Genomic DNA, 21999 nt, shown 5'->3' with positions numbered 1-21999 from the left:
TCTTCAACTTAAGCCTAAATTTTGCAACCAGAAGCTCATGATCTGAGGCACAGTCAGCTCCTGGTCTAGTTTTTACTGACTGTATAGCGCTTCTCGATCTTTGGCTGCAAAGCACATAGTCTGATTTCTGTGTTGACCGTCTGGTGATGGTCATGTGTAGAGGTGTCTCTTGGGTTGTTGAAAAGAGTGTTTGCTATGACCATCGTATTCTCTTGACAAAATTCTACCAGCCTGTGCCCTGCTTCATTTTGTACTCCAAGGCCAAACTTGCCTGTTATTCCGGTTATCTTTTGGCTTCCTACTTTAGCATTCCAATCCCCCATGATGATAAGGACATCATTTTTTGGAGTTAATTCTAGAAGGTGTTGTAGGCCTTCATAGAACCGGTGTACTTCAGCCTCTTCAGCACCAGCGGTTGGGGCATAGACTTGGACTATTGTGATGTTGAATGGTTTTCCTTGGATTCGAACTGAGATCCTTCTGTCATTTTGGAGATTGTATCCCAGTACAGCTTTTCCTACTCTTTTATTGACTATGAAGGCTACTCCATTTCTTCTGAGGGATTCTTGCCCGCAGTAGTATACCTGATGGTCATCTGAATTAAATTCACCCATTTCTGTCCATTTTAGTTCACTGATTGCTAAGATGTCGATGTTCAGTCTTGTCATCTCTTGTTTGACCACATCCAGTTGCCTTGATTAATGGATCTTACATTCCAAGTTCCTATGGAGTATAGATCTTTGCAGCATTGGACTCTCCTTTCACCACCAGATACACCAGCAACGGAGTGTCCTTTCAGCTTTGACCCAGTTGCTTCTTTCTTTCTGGCTCTACTAGTACTAGCCCTCTGCTCTTCCCCAGTAGCATATTGGACACCTTCCGACCTGAGGGGCTCATCTTCCGGCGTCATATCTTTTTGCCTTTTGGTACTGTCCATGGGGTTTTCATGGCAAAGATACTGGAGTGGGTTGCCATTTCCTTCTCCAGTGGATCACGTTTTGTCAGAGCTCTCTGCTATGACCTGTCCATCTTGGGTGACCCTGCACGGCATAGCTCATAGCTTCATTGAGCTACGCAAGCCCCTTCACCATGACAAGGCAGTGATCCATGAAGGAGAGACTTGAGATACTAAACTGTATTAGCCAGAAATATCGGATCTCATATTTATGAAAAATAGAGTTGCTTTTAGGCTGTATTGTTATGCTCTCAGTTGATGCAAAAAAGGCTGGACAGCTAAAGAAACTTCGTTTAATCCATCCAGAATGGCATGTCCTATAAGGGCATAGGGAGGGATTTGACAGGCAGCCACTCTCTGAAATGTGTGAGTCCATTGTCTCACAGCATAACATTATTTCTCCATCAATTTGACTTTCTTCTTTTCATCTCAATAGTAATAGTATTGGAACAGCTTCTAGAATCTGCATCATCTGAATCCATAAATCAACAGCTTTCACTTAGAAACTACCCTAAGGCTAAAAACTTATGCACAGTATCTGGGAGTAAGTTCCATTAAACTAAATAGGACTTCTTTTAGGAAAAAATATGCATTTTATTGCCTTTAAAGTTCCCCTTATGATAGTATTTAGATAAATAATATGAAGCTTGTTCACATGCAGGTTTGTCCAAATATTTGTTTGCACAATATAGACTCACACTCTTCATCTTTGTGCACCATATAGTTTTCTATAAGTATTTTTAAAAGACATTCACTGTGAAATGTGACATATGTTAATTATGAAGCTGTGTATTATCATTTTAAAAGGCTCAAGTTTATCAGTTAAACAACCCAGAGTTAACCTAACTATTCCCTATGACACACAATAAAACCCTCTGTAACTATGCTGAGGAAAGTGGACTGTCCTTCAGAATTTGCTACCTGCTTGTGTCACTGTCCAAAATCAACCTCTCAAGGATTAAACTAGGCAGGGGTAAGCAAAGAATTTTCATCAGAACTGTGTAGTGGCTCATGAAACACAGGAGCTATATGATTGCTCAGCACATAAATATAGGCAATCCCCAAGTTACAAATGTCTGGGTTATGATCAACCCGTACTTAGAAATGCATAGAATGCTATAAACCCTGTATTAAGAGCTCTTTTTTAAAAAGTTGGGAATATCTCTAGGGAACTACTTGATACATTTGGCAAGCGTCCTCAATGGTTGCATAGTTCCATAGAGATAGTCACAGCCTTTCATTAAAGATAGTCATGACTAACTGCATGATGTATCTCTAGGAAACTATGCAATGCATTTTGCAAGGGGTCCTCAGTGCCAGCCTAGTTCCCTAGAAATACAATATCCATGACTTTTCATCTGGAAGTTAGCTCTAGCATAACCAAGCCAGTGTGTTTCAGGACACATGTAGGGTGTGTAGTTCCCCTTTGGTTTTTCTTTAGCATTTGCCCTTGTAACCAGGCCCTCAGCTGCTACATGGTCATTTATGGTGAGAGAAAAATGGCTGTACAAACAACCTTGGAGCTTGACTTCAAGAAAGTGACTCCAGTGCTAACCCCTGTTCTCCTCAGCAGCACAATCAAACTCTCTCCAGCACTGGGTCCATCTCCATTATCATCAGTTAATATTAGGCTTAACGTTAGCTCAAGAATGTTCTCAACTCTTTTAAGAACAGTTTCTTTTTGGGTTTTTTTTTTTACAATACTGTTTACCTACACACATGCGTACAGATTCTCTCTCCTTTTCAGTACCTGTAGTTACTTTATTATTACTGTATTATTGTCATTATTACAATGCTGTATTGTGTTTAAGATGTTTTAGTAAATATGGAAGTGTTTCTTAAGGTAAAATATACCATGACAATACTTTGGCTTACTCATGTGATATACAAATTTCCAAACAAATTCCACTTCAGGATGCTCTCAGGAATGGAACTCGCCCATAACCCAGAGGCTACCTGTAAGCAGGGAACCTCAGGAACAATATGGTCACACATTTGTGTTGTAGTGGGGATGAAGGCAATGTAAAGAAGGCAAAAGGAGCCAAGGCAAGATGGCCAGATTGCTATAATAGCAGACCACCAGATTCTTCTGCGCTGCTTGTGGAATTATAGCACCCCCTTCTCTTCATTTTGGATTGTTTGAAGTACAATATATTTGTGTGTGCTCATTAGAGTGAGATGTACATTCAGTTCCACTTAGGTTCAGGGCAAAGCTGTAGTGTGGTGAGGTTTCCATCATAATTTGCAACTGCCCCTAGTATAGTATACTAGAGATTGATCTATAAATCAGGAAGTCCTCTGACTTACTCTCCCATCTATTTATTTATTTATTTATTTATTTTTCTATTTATATCCTGCCTTTTTCTTACGAAGGGCTCAAGGCAGCTTACATCATTCTCCTCCTCCATCTTATCCCCACAACAACAACCCTGTGAGGTAGGTTGGACTGAGAGTCTGTGACTGGCCCAAAGTCACCCAGTTGGCTCCATGGCTGAGCGGGGACTAGAACCCAGATCGTCTGAGTCCCAGTCTCATGCTCTTAACCACTACGCCACACTGGCTAGTGTGGATATAACTCATGAATGCACATGAAGCACTTTAAGCACTTGGGAATGTTATTCAAATAGTTACTGTTATTGTTCCCCTCCTTCAAGTAATCTACGCATGCCTAATAGCGTGATGAAGCAAGTGCTTGGGCTTGGAGAGTACAGAAGAGCTTCTCCTTCCTCCAAAGTTCAACCCCACAACCAAAGGAAACCTGTCCTTCACTCCCCTCACTAGCAGGAGGGATAGGTGGTCTTTGACAGGGAATCTCAGAGAGGGCACCAGTCTCTGGCAAAATGGAAAATGGATTTGTGCATGCCTGTGCTTGATCACCTCAGGATTTTCATTATCTTCACTGTGGTAGAAAAACTGGATACACGGAAAATCTTGACATTCTTTTTTTAGAAAGGCACACCGCCTAATGAAGGAGTGGCTTAGTTTGGGGAAATGGCCTTCTCAATTAATGGCCCAGTGCTTCATCAGATTGTCTCGCTTTTGGTCCATTACCTTTGACTGTAATAATCTTAGAGAGCAGCAATGGTTTGTCAGAAGTGCTGCTAATGATGCTCTCTTACATTTTGTGCATATAATTTTGACTTGCTGCTATGGATTTTTAAAAACATCCTTGCATTTTGTTCCTTCATAGATAATCTGGGCATTAGATTCACATCCACCAAAAATGTTTACCTTAACCTCTTGCAATAGTAATTCATTCCTATTTCTGATTATGATTTGTTCCTGGAAATAACATCATTACTGGAAATTTTAGGAAGTTTATATATAAATGTGGTGCCCATAGAGGTGATCTCTCTAAATTTGCACTTTGCAGTATGTTTTATTTATTTGTTTGTTTTATTCTGCTTCTGTGCTGCCCCATAACCCAAGGGTTTTCCAGGCAGCTTACAAAGTGCTGAATCAGGAGGTAAAGGTACAATGAATAAAATAGGTAAGAACAATAAGTTTTAAACAGGAAGTAGGGAAGTGTGCTCACTTGTTGGACTATTTTACCGTGGGACTAGAATTAACTGAAGATAAATGCAAGAAATGATAGCAGCCTAAGCCTGGATAGGAAAGGAAGTAACTTCTCACTGTGAAAGTTAATATCATGCAGAAATAGATCTGTCCTAACAAAGAATATACAGAGAAAAGTTATATTCTTGACTATAATGTGTCCTGTAGCTAACTACAGGAAAGTCATGAAAAACATTTTGCATCCGTAATAATGGTTGAAATTTAGAAATCAGACCCCTATTATGCCATTTTTGTGAAGCAGGAAAAACAAGTGCTGTACGGAATGGGCAACACATCTGTACAGTTTAAATTATGACAATTGGGGCACATTGGCCTTTTCTCCCAAATGTACATAAACTGTTGAGTAAGACAGTGTTCCTAGCTGATACGATAGAACTTGATTCTGTATCAAAACTAGCTTCAGTATGGTTAGGTAGATACTTAATTTTCCAGTAGCTTATTGGAAATCAGCATCCAGGATGGTCCCTACCTATTTTTTCATCATGGTGCACCTAATAACTAGTGATTAGCCCTAATAATTTGATGTGCAATTGGAGTAAAAATACATGAAACTAAATGCACAAATCTTTTAACAAATCTAAACAGAAACATGAGCCATCCAGAGACGAAAGTTGATCGGATGGCCTAGAAAAATCCTAAATAAATAAATAAATAAAACGTCTTGGCAGTAGTACTGAAAAAGATGGGGATGATGGTATTGTATGAATTTTAAAAGCCCTTTTCTTTGTTACATGCTCCCCTCCACATTTGCAATTGCATTTGAGAGGGAGGTTCTCATTGGGCCTTAGGTATGATATCCACTTCCTCCTTAAGGAAGGCCTTAGGGTGGGGAGCATTCTGTGATCAGGAGAGTGCCAAGGAGGAGTTCCTTCTCCTTGTGGCCTTACTCAAAGGTGGCAGTTGGAGGTAGGCCTCAGGTGCTGCCTGTAGTGTCCAGGTTAGGTCAGGTTGGGAAAGACTCCCCATCAGGTATTGTGGTGTCAAGCCATTTAAGGCTTTATAAGTTAGAACCCACTTGACCCTGGATCAAGCTCAGAAGCATATAGGCAGCCACTGCCAGTGGTCTAAAAGTGAAATTATATGTTTGGAACCATTGTTCCCTGGTATTACTCTGATAGCTGCATTTTTCACAAGTTGAAGTCCCAGAGAAAAGATTCAACCTTGATTTTCCTTGCACAGATCAAAGAAGTACTTGAAAATCCTCACCTGCTAACTGTGATCAAAATAGAAGAAGCTGGAGATGAAGTTGTGAGCAATGCCATTTCATATGCGCTTTACAAAGGTATATTGTGTCGGTTTTATCACCTAACATTGATTAATTGCTTATATTCTATTGTTAGTGAATTTTGTGAACAACCTTGAGCAATTGTGATAGAAACTGATGAAATTAATTCAAACCTCTTTTAAAAAGAAATTAAAAGACATAAAAGAGCCAGTGTAGTGTAGTGTAGAGTAGTGTAGTGAGTGTTACACTGGGGTCCAGGAGATCTGGGTTCTAGTCCTTACTCAGCCACTAAGATTACTGGGTAACTTTGGGCCAGGCATTCACTCTCAGCCTAACCTACCTCACAGCATTATTGTGAGGGTAAGCTTTTGAGGAGGAGAATTATGTAAACTGCTCCAAGTTCCCTGAAGGAAAAAAAAAGCCAAGATATAAAAAATAAAAAGAAATAACACCTTTGAAACATTAACCCTCAAAACAGAGCATTAGCTTTTGAAAGCTGCAATCCCATTGCCTCTGGTAGGGCATTCCAGTGTCACAGAGTTTTTCTGATTTTCCTGTATAATGGCACAGAGAGAGAGAGAGATCTGATTGAATAAACCTTCTCTGAAGCTGAGGGAAGGTCTGCAGGTGGCACTTCTCCAATATCAGAGTGCTGATACTGGAGGAGGCTAGAGGAATCTTCCAGGGGCATGCAAGAAGGAATTCTGGAACCACAGGATCCAAAGCCCCTCCGTTCACCCTCCAGGCCCCAAAACAAGGGTTGGAAGTCATATATTCCCCTTCCACAGGAATCAATGGAAAGGGGATCATCTGTTTTAAAAACACTCCCAAATCATGAAACAAAAGGAAAAGCGCCCTTAGTTCCTCATGCTATGGACAGGGACAGAGGAAACCTATCCCCTTCACCATGGGGTTACTCAGTTATAGATTTCCAAGTTCACATTTGAAATTAGAAGCCCTTTATGTGCACTTTATGTGCAGTTCAAAAGCATGCAAATGCAAGTAGATAAAAAGGTACCACTTCGGTGGGCAGGTAACAGTGTTCCGTGCACTTCGGTGTTTAGTCATGCCGGCCACATGACCACAGAGACTGTCTGCGGACAAACGCTGGCTCCCTCGGCTAGGAAATGGAGATGAGCACCGCCCCCTAGAGTCAGGCATGATTGGATGTAACGTCAAGGGGAAACCTTTACCTTTACCTTTTATGTGCACTGAACGTTTGTTGTTAGGATGCAGCAGGCACATCTTATTCCCTTGAACTAAGCTAACCATGAAGATAATAGAAGATGGAAGGAAGTTAGGGAAACAATCTAGTCCAGTGGATCCAAAGCAGCAGATGGGTTCTAGAAAGAGTACAGTCTTCCATAGTTTTCCGCCATAATTTGGAGAAGAATCAGCATAAAGTGTGGAGCTTGGCATGAACAAATTTGATATCAAAGCTGTTGTCACAGAATTGGCAGCTGTTTCAGATGTTTGAACCCCTTGCCATAAGCTATCAAAGGAATGCTGGTAGTTGTGAAACTACATGGCCATTGTTGATGAAAGGGATACTTACAGATAGAGGGCATCCTAGCTGTGACAGTGATGCAAACAAGTTTCATTGGGTTACCCAACAGTCATTTGCAGGAAAACCACTAAAGAGTCTTGTAGCACCTTAAAATATTTAATGAATGGACTACAGACCACTCTGTCAGATGCATGAACAGTTATTTTTCAGCCAGTGGGCATATAAACAACTGGGGATACTGAAAAAAATGTAAACAATGAGGTCAAAGAAAAACATGCCAAATTGCTGGCGGTGACATTTATGTTATAAATATAACATTTAAATATAAGTAAACTAAGGACAAAGATTCCCTTATCTGGGGCAAGCTTATAGTAGATTGGGTGGCATAGCTGCCACAGTCTGGGGTACAGCACCAGCCCTGCAAGGTATGAGCAAAACTTGCTGTTTTGGTGGCACCATTACTTCTGTTTCTCAAGTGGGGAGGCAACATTCATGGTTTTGCTTAATAAGCAGGAAATGGGGAAGCAGGCAGAGTTGTGTTAATAGCTAACTATAGAGTTTCCTCTTTGCTTGTAGCTTTTAGCACAAATGAACAAGACAAAGATAACTGGAATGGGCAGTTGAAGTTGCTTTTAGAATGGAACCAACTGGACTTGGCCAGCGAAGAGATTTTTACTAATGATCGGCACTGGGAGGTAAGCAGAGCAGCTTGTGTTACTTTCCTCTTAGCTAAGCTACCAGCTGGGTCAAGTCTGATGTTGTTGTTGCATGCCTAGGCTGGCACAGGTATCCAGTGGGTGGAAACTTGGAAGTGTGAGGCCATGACAGTTGTACCATTGTAATTAGACAGTGGGTTTACACAACACAACAAAAACCGTTGAATGTTACCATTGCCTGTTGTGTTCTCCAAGCTGAGTCTCAATGTGACCAACCACTGTGATTTATCCTGGCTGAAAACTATCATAAGACAGCATTGTTTGTTCTAGGGTTTTCCCTACCAAAACCACTTGTATCAACTGATCTCCAACAACAAAACTGATTGTGAGTCAAGCCCCAGAGCAAGCCCCAGCAACTGATGCCACTCTTGCCAAGTGGCTGGCCAAAGAGTGCGACTGAGAGCTGCTGGGTCAACCTTCCCCCTGCCCCACTTCCCACTTCCTGGATCCTGCCCACGAGCAGGACCTTAAAAATGAGTTTGGTGGTGGTGATCAGAGTCCAGGGCAGTACCACTCAGCTGATCACCCCCACTGTCTCTTCCTGGACCTTGCTGAGAGGCCCCCTTTCAGCAGGAATTGAGGCCTGGCAAGCAGCTTGGAGTGGCTACCTGGAGAAAGGGGCCGCTGAGGGGAGTGGAGCAAACACCCTGCCCCCTGCCCCAAAGTTCTCCTCTGAAGCAAGAGGCAGAGGTGTGTGATGAGCTCCCTCATCTTCCTTATTGTGCTTCAGGATGTGAGTCTTGTTTGTGCTGTTGGCGCTCTCTGGCAGCCACGGCAGCCAAAATCTGCTCACAGGCATTGTTCCCAAAGTGAGGCGCCTCATTCCTCCCCATGGGACACTGTCAGGAGGAATGAGAGGGAAGAAGGCTGGGGAGGGGACACAGCATCATCTCTTGGCTCATCGTGGCTGCTTGGGGATGATGAGTATGTGCTTCCTTGGGGAGGTTCAGCGTGTGGGGATGTGTTGTACAACATGAGTCTATTGCCTCATCTTGAAAAGGCATTTTTTTCCTTCAGCTGAGCTTACAAATTGTGGAATAGCAAAGAAATATATTGCACTGCCCACTGAAGTCAGTTTTCCAGCAAGGAAAACATTTTGCTATTTCTTGTTTGTTCCAGTCTGCCGACCTTCAGGACGTCATGTTTACAGCCCTGGTGAAGGACAGGCCACAATTTGTTCGACTCTTTCTGGAAAATGGCTTGAATCTGAGGAAGTTTCTCACCAATGATGTCCTAACTGAGCTCTACACTAACAACTTCAGCAGTCTGGTGTTTAAGAATCTACAGATTGCTAAACACTCATACAATGATGGTCTCCTGACGTTTGTGTGGAAAATGGTGGAGGATTTCAGAAGAGGTGTCAAAAAGGAGGACAAAAATGGCAAGGATGACATAGAGATACAGCTGCTGGTATGGAGAGTGCAAAATGGAAAGGCAGATGAAGCATGTAGGCTGCAATCCTGTAACCACTTGTGGGGGACCATCCCTGTTGAACTCAGTGGGACTTGTGCTTGCATAGACACATGTACACAATTGCCCTGTTAGTCCCAAGTTATACAAAATTAATTCAGAGAGGAAATAATACCACATTAATGCTGAATTCATTCTTTCTTGCTATACTTTCTTTCTAGGATATATCTCTTGTTACAAGGCACCCCTTGCAGGCTCTTTTTATCTGGGCGGTCCTTCAAAACAAGAGAGAACTCTCCAAGGTGATTTGGGAACAGGTATGCCACATGTCCAGCCTGATCGATGTTTCTGCAAGTGAGTTTGTCCAACAGCTTTTCCTAGGCAGAATATGCATATGATGCCTATGGTAGACTCTTGTCTGGGAGCATGTCCTTTGAACTTAGCAAGAGCTTTTTCTCTGCATATATAGTTCTCTGAACTATTAGCACATTCATTTACAAATGTAAATAGGTGTGGAAATGGCTATTTTCTGTTTCATGAGCACTATGACTCGAGAAGTGAAGGAGGCCCCTGCTCCAGTGGAGAGTTTTTAGAAGTGGCAGTTCTGGGGTGTTCATCTCCCCCACATATAATCCTGTACTTGAACAGCTTGATAACAGGAAGATGAGAAAGAAAGAAGGAGGGAACAATAAGACAACGACTGGTACATCTAAACTACAGGAAAATTGTTTGGAAACGACAGGGGCACTCTGCGGGGTAGTGTGGTGCCCTGAGTGCTGGGCTGGGACTCAGGAGAAGCGGCTTTCTGATCCCTCCTCCATTGTGACTCTCATGGGCCGCTGGCCCTGCCTCAACCCATCTCCAAGGTGGCTGCGAGTATGCAATGGAGAAGAGGAGGAATAGTTAAGCTCCTTCTCAAGGGGAGAAAAGGCAAGCTATAAATGAAATAAGAAATAACAAATAAGAAAAAGCCAATTCAGCAGTAAACACACACTGCCCAAGAAAATTGTGGTCTCGTTTCTTGGAGGTTCGTAAGAAATGCTCTCGGTGGGACATATGAGCATGTGTTGGGGTTTTTTTGGTGGCTCTAACTGTAGATCAAACAGGAAAGTTTGGTCACTGACCATAAGGCAGCCACACTTTTTACTTGGCAGGTTTTGGCATCTGGCTCAAGCAGCTCTGTATGTCACAATCCTTTATTTTAGCATTCCAAGATAAACCAAATGGTTGCACCCGCATGATTTCTCAGATATGGCTCTGGGAATGAGGCACTGTTAAATTATGTAGTTGCACAGCTGGGAATATGAACTGACATTACGGGAATGTCACAGTTGCAGTGACTCAGAAATAATGCCTTTTGTAACTGGCAGTTCTGTCTCTTTGCAGACCCGAGGCTGCACTTTGGCAGCATTAGGGGCAAGCAAGCTCCTGAAAAGCTTGGCTAAGGTGAAGAATGATATCAATGCTGCTGGGGAATCAGAGGAGCTGGCAAATGAATATGAGGCAAGAGCTGTGGGTATGTTGTGACATGATGTGGCCGAACCCAAAAATGGAACTAACAAAAACACTACAAAATAGGTGGAAGGGGACTGCAAATCTGCAAAGCACATCTGCAAAGCCTAAAATTCAAATTAGCCTAGAATTTAGTATAATAAAAAATGTCTAATTTTAGTGTATCAGAGGATATAATTCCAGTCTTTGAACTTCCAGGATAGCCCATAAATTCTAATATAATGTGTAACAACCCCTAAATGAGTGTCTGGCACAAAGGTAATCTCTTCAGTTGCAGTTGGCAAGAACTGCAGAAATGAGAAGAGCGGTAATCCTACCACTACAAATCAGAAAGACATTGTGCTGCAGCTCCCTCTTTTTCTCTTTCACGGATCTTTTTGCAGTAGGAAAATAAGTGGCAGGAAAGTATGTGGAGCTTTTGTGTGGAAGAAATGCTAACGGGACCCTCCCTGCGTAAAAGTTTTTGTCTGAGACAGAATGGCTGTGCAAAAATGCTTCACCTGGAAGCACTTGAGAAGAAAAGATGAAGAGTGGCTGGTGGCCAACTTGTTCAGTAATGTGGCTAGGGACATTCCAAGCATATAATACTTTTCTTTAGCTACTGGGACTGAAAAGTGTAAAAGGTTATTTTTCTCATGTTAAAAAGAGCAAAATTCAGGTAACATACCTGAAGGAAAATATCCTGGCAACAGAGACGATTCGTGTTCTGGGCATCTGTCTAAGATCCCTGTGAGGCTGCTGGGACTGCTGAAGTTCTTTTCAGTAGGTACAGGAGCACTCAAATATTTCTTCCTGTAGCAGAAGCCCACATGTCACAACAGCAAACCAGGCAGATGAGCTTTCTAGGTTACAGGATGAGTGACTTTCTCCACCATGGATCTTCCTGTTTTCAGAATTGTTCACAGAATGCTACTGCAGTGACGAAGATCTGGCAGAGCAGCTGCTGGTCTATTCCTGTGAGGCCTGGGGGGGGAAGCAGCTGCCTGGAACTTGCTGTGGAAGCAAAGGACCAACAGTTCATTGCCCAGCCAGGAGTTCAGGTACAGTAGCAGGGAGACAGGCAGTTGGTTTACTGGGGGTCAGGTAAGGCTGCCATCTTAGGCCCATTTATATGGCAGCGAGACCTACTGAATAGACACGTAAAGGACAGTGCTGTAACTGTCATGCATGCTAGTCATTTATTCGTGATAAATATTTAGGGAATGCCTAGATTTATACAACTAGAAGGGAAACCAGAGTATTCATGGCCAATATGGTATCACAAAATGACTGTGCTTTGGTTTTAGTCCATGAAACTACATCACAGTTGAAGTTTACTCTTAAGAACTGTCCCACATATCAAGCCCCAAGCTATGGATTAAGCATATATGTGGAACGAGCTCTGAAGTGTGTAAAAGCAACTATCAGCTGGCATGGCTGGTCGCAGAGTTGAGACATGTGTCATTTAGCCCGTTTCTCTGCCCACCAATCAGAATAGCTTTCCCATGTGGGCTTTGCACTATGGGTTTTAATATCAGGGAAACGTGTTGTGTGTGTGTTTTTTTTAATATCTGTGTTGGGAAAAGATACTTGGCTGGAATTTGGAACAGGAGAATAAAAGGCAGGGAACAAGTAAAGAGTCCTGTATGCCTCTTTATCCTTGTTACCTCTCAAGAAGTGGCTTTTCTGTGTTTAAAGACAGGGCCATCTTAACAGCATTCTGGGCCCCAGGCAAAGCAGTGTACTGGGGCCCCTACGACAACTACAACTACTGTTAATTTTGGAAGTTTTCCAATTTTCCAAGGGTTAACACACACAGATTAGTAGGGAGTCCATGGGCAAGTGCCCATCAGGCTCATGCATTAAGACATCCCTGTTTAACGGGCCTGTGAGATTACTGTTTTATGCAATTGTGTATAACACATAGTTTAGACTTAAATGAATTGTATGCCAGCAGTGTTTGCCTGATTCAAGGAGCTATTCAGGAATGAATGCAGATGGCTCCCAAAGTAAATCAGTCTATGTGCTGTAGGGAAGGAAGAAAAAACGCATGTATTCTACCTGGATTGACTGATGGTTTGGGCAGGGGTTGCTTCAAATGTGGCTATCAGAACATGAGCACAAAGCAAAAATGCCTTGACTTGCATCCAAACAATGGAAAAATGACCCAAAGTGATATATTTTCCCTCTCTATGCCTGCTGGACACAAGCTGCCTAATTAGTATAATTATCTTCATACTATACAAGGTTCTCCCCCGTCCCCCACATCCTGCTCAGGCATCACAACAGGCCAGGCCTAATTACTATGTTGAACAGGTGGCTTGTGACTGGTGATAGAATCTCTGTTTTCAATTTGTGAAGAGAAAATAAAAACTTGGGTTCATGGGAAAGATCAAACGTTTGAACCTCTGCTGCTTTATTGTCCAGAGTCCCAGGATTTCCTGCAGTCAACTAACGATAACGCATCACCGGGCAGAGGCAAATTCAACTGCGAGGTTTCAATACAAGTACAGAGCATTTTAGATACTCCTGGTCATGTACACAGGTACAGAGCAATTAATGACAGGATATAGATGTTACAATGAAAATCTGAGGTCATCATATACAGAACAAATAAGGAAAATCAGCCAAACGTACAAGTGGCAATAAGATTACGATGTTTCCAATTGCAGTGTATTGACATTTCAGTTGAGTAAATTCCAGAAACTTAAACCCATCTCTGGGTCTGCTAAAACATGTAAATTCAAGCTATTGAGAAACCATTCATGATATCATAAGCTCATCTGTTACATTCCATTATTGGGAAGGCTCAGATCTTGAGTAATGAATCTGCACCTTTCTGATTGGCTACGACATAGGAAGCACTCTGGATTAGCTAACTAAATACAGTGGTACCTCAGCTCATGAACACCTTGGTTTACAACCAAATTGGGTCACAAACAAAAATTTCATGAACATTTTGACTTGGGTCGCAAACTCCGCATTGGGTGGTGACCAAGATCACAGCCATCTCTCCCCCCGCCCTCCGAGTTGGGAGATGGCCACGATTGCAGTTGCTTTCATTCAGGGAAGACATGTGTGATTGCGGCTGTACTGTGCTCTGCCTGTCTTTCCTGCAGGAGCGTGCCCGTGATCACGCATGTCTTCCCTGCATGAATGCAACTGCGATTGTGGCCATCTCCCCACTCGGGGGGTTGGGGAGATGGCCACGATCATGCTGGTTGGGTGGGGGAGATGGCCGAGATTGTGCCCATCTTTCCTGCAGGAGTTTGCCCATGCCAGGCTTTCTTTGAGAAGCACCACCCCAACATAACTGTAATGAACAGAGTGTTGAATCTAATGAATGATAACGTGGTCTCTCATTTCCAGAAGGTTATGCAGCGCAGGAAAAAACAAGTGACTATAGACAGATTTTTCACCAAAATTAAACCTTCAGCTAAGAGACAAAGAAGAGAGGAATCCCCTGAAAGATATCTCCCCAATGTCCTTATGGAGGTGGACTCTCCCTCAAAAACAATAACCTCCCCCCCACCTAGGTTAGTGTTCTCCACTGTACTGTACAGTACTTGGTTGCTCTTTGTCACTTTGTTGCAAATTTTTCTGATTAAAAATAATAATTACAGAATGGATTAACTTTATTTACATTGAACCTTATGGAGAAATTTGACTTGGCTCGTGACCAAAAATTGGCTCACAACCACATTCGGAGGGGCCAGAACAGATTAACCTTATTTGCATTGAATCTTATGGGGAAATTTGACTTGGGTCGCAGCCAATTTGGGTCACATCTTGAGTCGTGGAACAGATTAAGTTTGTGAGCCAAGGTACCACTGTACTTCTTGGTAAACTGTGAATTCCTGCAGGGATTATGCAGCAACATTGTAGTGTTATTGTATATTCGACTGAATGCTCTGTCTGCTCTGGCTTATAGCTAGAGGGGAGAAGAAGAGCAAGAGAGGAGAGGGGGAAGGAATTCCATTTTCTTAAGGCAACAGCAATACTAAACAGTGACTTGGCTTGGAAAGCCAGTGCTTTTGAGAAAGAGTGAAGGTTTGATTGTAAAACACAAAGGCACATATAAACAACATTTTTCTGCCAGGATTTATCCAAATTTTCCTAACACTACCAGACCAGCACATGAAAGGAGGGAGAAAAAGACACTGTGGCTGTTTTCCCTCCATGGTCTTGAACCTGCATTGTTCAGGGCCAAGTCAAGACATGTTAGAATGGATTTGTTCTGTGCTCATCTAAGTGCTAGCCCATGTGACTAATCCTGGTCAAAGCTGCAGATGCTTGAGCAAGGGCTGATGATGCCCAGTGGGGTTCAGAGGAGGCCTTGCCTTCTTTTGCAGAAGGTTGGGCCTCAATAACACATGCCTGCATCTTTTGAAACAAAAGGAGATTTACACAGTTCTTCAGAGCTATTGTTTTAATCATATGCGTATCAACTCAATTAAAGCTTACATTAACTAGATGAGGTTTCTTTAATTAGGCAAAAGTCTTTCCTTTTCCTTGCAAGATGGTAGAGCTGCTTACTTAAGTTTCCCAAGGGGTCTTCAATCCTGCCAGAGTCCCAGTCTGTAGCAGCTGTCCCACACCTACAATTTCCACTTAGCGAGAAATTTGCAGCAATGACTGACAGCGTGCATTGGGCACTGTCCACTTGAATCTGCTCAACTTTAGCAGTGCAGCCACATTGTCACCTTGAGGCCATTCTCTGCACCTGACTCTTCCTCTGAATGCCACTGTTGGGATGGGGAGTCTGGCTGGGTCAGGCACATGGAGCAGAGTCCAAGTGATCTGTTATGTTGGCCTTTCAGAATTTCCTTTCAAAACAATGGTATGGGGAGATCTCCAGGGATACCAAGAACTGGAAAATCATTCTGTGCCTTTTCCTATTCCCTTTACTATGCTGTGGCTTCATCTCCTTCAGGTAAACTCTTCCAAATTAATATAATAATAGTATTTCTGTTGCTTTTAGCATACAACATCTTTTGTTGCAAGTGGTGACTTCTTCTCTCCAGATTTGCTTCTATTGCAGAAAAAGTATCTTCAGGTATTCCAAGAGCAAGTACAATTGTCTGGAAAACTTACTGGAGAGATAATCAATGCTAATACAATTATCATGCAGAAACAGTTATACTGTTATTGTAGGATCTAGCATCTACTTTTGGGTAGATTGACTCAGAATACTTTGGTGATAGTATTATATTTGCTACATAGTTCTTATTTGATAATATAAATAGTTGATTTAATCTGTCTTTAACACTTCTTTTAAGAATGAGATTGTTCAAGGATAGGCTGGATCTGCACATGGTAGGCATGTCATGAACAGATCTGGCTGGAGATTGGGGCCAGACTAAATGGCCTGGGAGGCCCCTTCTGACTTGCTCTGTTTATGTTGCTATGTTTCTATGTTAATCCATTTAGAACAACTTCTCTTTCTCTTTCTCTCTCTCTTTTTTGCACAGGAGAAAGCCAACTGAGAGGAGCAAAAGGCTGTTCTTCTACTATGTCTGGTTCTTCACATCACCATTTGTAGTCTTCTCCTGGACCGTCATCTTCTACATTGCCTTCCTCCTGCTGTTTGCCTATGTCCTGCTCATGGATTTCCAGAAAGAGCCCACCATGCTTGAACTGCTCCTCTACGTGCTGGTCTTCGTCCTGCTGTGTGATGAAGTGAGACAAGTAGGGAGTGCTTGGAAAAGAAAAGAAACCAAATGTTCTGTTTCCCAGGGAGCCGTTATTCCAGTTACAGGCTCTGTGTTCAGATGGGGTGTTCCTTTTCCTGGGGTCTTGATTTCCATGAAGGTCCTACTAAAATAATTGGACTTATAGCAATATTACTTAGACACAGCATGCGATTAATGAGATTAGAGCACAATGTGGAGGGAAAAAACCGCTCCAGCTCCCAGGATGCCCCAGCAGCTGGCAGTCATGGGTCTTTTTCTGCCTATACATTGGTAGGATCTCACTCTTAATTAGTGAGGCTGCTTCCATGGCATCCCAGCCATGAGGCTTGGCAGGGTTTGTAGGGGAGTTCAGATCCATGTGCCAATTCCATCCTAGGGTGGTTCAGAGTCAGTTTGGTTACTGGAAGGCAGGGGAAATGGTGTTATAAAGGGGTGGGCCAAGCAGGACTTCTCGTGGCCTGATTTCCGTCTGTAGCCACTCAGAATAAATGGAAACTTCTAACCACAGTTCAGACCACAGTTTTGTTACATCTACAAAGCCTTGCAGATTGTGTTACAGTGTTCTGAAACTAGTGAAGATCTAAAGGGGCAAAGTTAGGCCCTTCCTTTGAGCACCCTTTAGCATTTCCATATGGTTTCCCCTGTTGAAATGTGGATTGATAAAAATATCTGAAGCTGTTAAGATGCTCTATCACAGCTCTAAGAGCTGAAGGTAAAACACCCAGTGGTCTGTGCAGTTCCTTTAGACAGGCCACGCAAAAGTGACTTCAGAACATCCACTGTTCTTACATATCTAACTCTGCAAAATGGAGGCAGAGGGGTTGCATGCCAGTAAGCAGTTAGGAAACTTTCTAATACTACAGTTGTTTCTATGGTGATATTATGTAGCATGGCTTCAAAACCTCCTGGTTCATTAATGTCCTATCCTTTCAGGAGTTCAAAGCTTGTACTCTGCACAGAATTTTTGTCTCAGATATATTGAAGAAATATAAGTTTAGCATATTGATACACACACACACATACACACTGGTACCTTGGCTCACAAATGCTTTGGGTCACGAACGCCTTGGGTCATGAACAAAAATTTCATGGAAGTTTTGACTTGGGTCAAGAACTCCGCTTTGGGTGGTGACCAAGATTGCAGCCATCTCCCCACCGACCCCCCAAGTGGGGAGATGGCCATGATCACAGTCGCATTCGTGCAGGGAAGACATGCGTGATCACGGCTGTGCTGTGCCTGTCTGTCCTGCAGGAGTGCGCCTGTGATCACACACGTCTTCCCTGCACGAATGTAACTGCAATTGTGGCCATCTCCCCACTCGGGGGGTTGGGGAGATGGCCACGATCATGCTGTTGCGGGAAGGGGAGATGGCCAAGATTGTGCCTGTCTTTCCTGCAGGAGTGTGCCCATGCCAGGCTTTCTTTGAGAAGCACCACCCCAACATAACTGTAACGAGCAGAGTGTTGAATCTGATGAACAATAACGTGGTCTCTCATTTCTGGAGGGTTATGCAGCGCAAGAAAAAAAAAATGACTATAGACAGGTTTTTCACCAAAATTGACCCTGCAGCTAAGAGACAAAGAAAGGAAACCCCTGAAAGAGACCTCCCCAGTGTCCTTATGGAGGGGGACTCTCCCTCCAAACAATACCCCCCCACCTAGCTTAGTGTTCTCCACTGTACTGCACAGTACTTTGTTACTTTGTTGTTCTTTGTCACTTTGTTTCAAATTTTTCTGATTGAAAAAATAGTTACAGAATGGATTAACCTTATTTACATTGAATCTTATGGGGAAATTTGACTTGGGTCACAACCAATTTGGGTCACAACCAGAGTCATGGAACAGATTAAGTTTGTGAGCCAAGGTACCACTGTGTGTGTGTATAGAGAAAGAGAGAGAGAGTCCAAATTCAATTTTGTGTGAGTGTTTCTGTGTAGCGTGATGTCTTAATTTGAGTAATGAGGTTATAGACCAAAGAGGAGAACAAAAAACCAACTCTAAGATTATTGTTGCTTTGTGTCAAATGGCTTCTTGTTTGTTCCATTGCATGGCCAGGTGACATTTCAGTGTTTTAGGAGGTAACTATTTTAACCCCTTCATACCATGGACTGGAAATGTGTCTGTTCAGCCAGAAAAGCAATCAGTGTTCATTTAGCTACAGGGCTGATGCAATGTCGCCTGAACTGTCTGAACTGCTTTAGACCGTAAGTGCCATAAGAATACGGAATAAACACTGCCAGAAATTACAGAAAATGTAGCAAAGCCCCAGGAGATACACATTTACAGAACTGGTAGGGTTGCTAGAAGTACCCCTCACAGATCATCACCTTTGGGAGAAACTTGTATTTATTGTATTTATTTTATACCACAGAAATCCAAATTCTTTTAAAAAAAAATCTAAAACTTTGAAGATACTTAACTTGAAATAGTTCTATATATTTTTTTCTTATCACTTGCTTCTTCCACTTCCCAAGCATGCATATCATTTCCAGTTTAACTATTCTCATCCTTTTTGTCCTAATAAGAGCATTTTATTTACAATATTTATTAAAGTCATCAAAGCAGTGAGCATACAATGCCATCAACGCATCAATAAAACATAATAGCAAATACATTCTTATCAACAGTAACACTTCTGTCTGCTCTCTACACTCCGTACTTCACCTCCTGGCCATTCTGCACTTTCAAAACCAAGTTATAGCTCTCCATAACTTCCCAGAACCATGTTGGAACACTCCAATAAATGCAACAGACCTGGGAAGCTACAGCTGACTGTATGACCCTCTCTCTCTCGCTCTCTTTTAGGGCAAAAGGGAATAGGGAAATGCAATGAGCCTGGGAAGCTGGACAGAGCACTGGCTTCTGCACACACACAGAGCAGAACAGGGTAATAATACAGTGTGACATGGCCAAAATTGTATCAGAAGGGTTTGAAAGTGTTTTCCACTCAGAAATGATAGCTGATTAAAATATCTAAAAACTGTAGATTTGCAGTTGCAAAAGGGAGGTAAGAATTTTTAAAATTGCAATAAATTATGAAAGTGAGGGTAGAACCTTTGCAAACACTGCATTGCTGCAAGGGCACCTTGGGGGAACTGCTCATAGCTGTCAGAAATGGGACTGTGAAAGCCAGCTTTTGTGATCTGAAGAAAATGCTTTTTAAAGTGACCAAAATGGGTGGCCATCATGGGAGAGAGGGCTGGGACACTTTGCTGCTCCCACAGGAGGACTGAGTCGGGAGGATGCCCTGCCAGGGCCTGATGCCCATCATGTGCCCGACCATCTGGCACTGAATCGGGGATAGGTTGGCTTATCGTGTTAATCATGATTAATCCTGTTGTGTGCACAGCTACACATTCTGTAAGTCCTAATAAAGGTGCAGGTACAGCAAATAGCAAACTATGATAAAAGAAGTTATTCAAATACAATGCTATTCAAATATGTTTTTTCATTGTTTTGCTCTTCTTTTGAGATTCATATGCAATAATTTGGCCTCAGATAAAAGCTGCATGGTTCACCCCAACTACACCCTCATTTATTTCAAAATCATCTACTAACTCAGTGTAGGTCTGTGATTTATACTCTTTGTGATACAGAAGGAAAACATTAAAGTGCCATAGCTTAAGGGGACCTGAGCAAATCGAAAAGCTGCAAGTGCAAGTAAATTGTGACACAGTCCAAAACGACTAGCAAATTAATCTTACAAACATTAATTTAAATTAGCAAACAGGAAAGGGAAAAATTCATTCACCGCAGTTACAGTGAAGCCATGCATGAAAAGAATGGTTTTTCTGGCCAGGATGCAGAATATGGCAACCGAATCTCAGCAGAGATCCTGTTCAATGGTTAATCTAAAAATCACATTAAACTCCGTGTCCACAATCACATAATCATTGGGATATCTGGTATACTTTTGTTGAAATTTGTGTATATTTACTAGAATGTTGTATATCCATATACAAATGTATTGTATACATTCATATCAATATATACAAGTCTATATGCAAATAATTTTTCTTTCTTCCTCGTAAATTTTATGCTGGAAATATTTGCAGAGTTTAAGTTTAAACATTCTGAGTGGAAGGCACTTTCAAACACTTCTGTTACAATTTCCCCACTTTCGGTGCATCTCCCACATATCTTTCCTGGACTGCTTCTGGAAACTTGCATCGCTAGGGTCAGCAGCCCACTTTTGGAAACTTCTGCTGCTCTTCCCACACCCTTATTCACTTTTTCTTAGGAGATGAATGGACTTGAGCAGGGCTGTCAAGGCCAGGCTGCTTTGGAGGACATTCATGGGACGGCACAGGATCGCCATAAGCTGGCGATGGCTTGGTGGCACGCAACGACAGTGCTTGGCTGTTAGAATAAAGTGAAGAACGTCTTCTTAGTATTTGTTGTCATCAAAAAATTGTCCCAACATCTAAGCACAAGTACAGCTACAACTAAGGCGACACTTCTATAGCACTTACAAGAGTGTAAGTCCCACTAAACTTAGTGGGATTTATTTCTGAGTAGCCATAAAAATGCAGTCCTAGCAATGTATTCTCAGAAGGCTCATTGTGTTCATTGTCAGTGAGTTTATGACTGAAGCACAAACAGCTGCACATCCTTAACACTCACTCGCTTCTGCATGAGCAAATGCAGGATCGGGCGGCACATCCTTCTGCTGGGTTCTTGATGAATCAGTTCTTCTTCGTGGTCTCTGTGCAATCACACACATGGGCCTGCCGTGAAGCACAAAATCGGGATAAAAATTCCATAGCTCAGCATCACGGAGTGGGTGGGGGGGCCTCCCTCCTGTCCCTTCTGGGGACCCCAATAAAAGGGGGGTCCCACCCAATTCCTCAGTTCCTTTTCGACTGCACTGGCAATCGCATCACTGACCAGATCTCATCCAGTTCATGCATTTTTTAAAATTTTTCCTGCTCTCTTCACCTTCTCTACCTCTAGAATGAAAAAAAAACCCCTTGCTTTTTCTTCTTAAACATATTTTTCACCATACCTTTTCCTGAGTACCTCTCCCAGCTCATCCCGAGGTTGCCTCGCTGATCTCTCTCCACCCTGTGGGAAGTAGATTTAGCCTTACTTCTCTCTCCCCACCTCCACGTGTATCTCCCGTTCATGACTTTTTGTCTCAGCATGGCTGAGCTGGCTTTCCACTGCTGCGCCTCATGCACTGCTCACTTGCCAGCTATGGATGGCCACTCCCAATGCCTCCTTTGCCTTGGCAAAGAGCACATCGTGGAGACATGCCCACTTTGCCAAGCTTTTAAAAAGCAAACCTGCTGGCAATGGGTGGACTGCCTGGAATCTGCCCTGTGGCAGACTCCTTTAAATCTGAGCCCAAGAACCCACTGTCCACAGAGAAGGCCACCCAGCTGGCCAGGCACTCTAGGAAGAGTACCACCGCCACCACGGCCTCC

The 21999-nt window shown here is 42.7% G+C and overlaps 1 protein-coding gene across 1 annotated transcript in view; it reads left to right on the top strand.

Annotated features, from left to right (window-relative positions):
- Positions 1 to 21999, top strand: part of TRPM8 (transient receptor potential cation channel subfamily M member 8) — a 57225-nt gene that overhangs the window by 18463 nt on the left and 16763 nt on the right. The window contains 9 exon segments of the mRNA XM_044431874.1: positions 5711 to 5813; positions 7840 to 7958; positions 9099 to 9389; positions 9611 to 9706; positions 10776 to 10905; positions 11795 to 11868; positions 11870 to 11941; positions 15701 to 15813; positions 16352 to 16568. Of these exon segments, the coding sequence (XP_044287809.1) occupies positions 5711 to 5813; positions 7840 to 7958; positions 9099 to 9389; positions 9611 to 9706; positions 10776 to 10905; positions 11795 to 11868; positions 11870 to 11941; positions 15701 to 15813; positions 16352 to 16568 (1215 nt within the window).

Source organism: Varanus komodoensis, unplaced genomic scaffold (assembly GCF_004798865.1).
Source record: "Varanus komodoensis strain SLA01 unplaced genomic scaffold, ASM479886v1 scaffold23, whole genome shotgun sequence".
Taxonomy (NCBI): Eukaryota; Metazoa; Chordata; class Lepidosauria; order Squamata; family Varanidae; genus Varanus; species Varanus komodoensis.
Note: the sequence above shows the minus strand (reverse complement) of the source record. Positions and strands in the feature narration are given on the sequence as shown.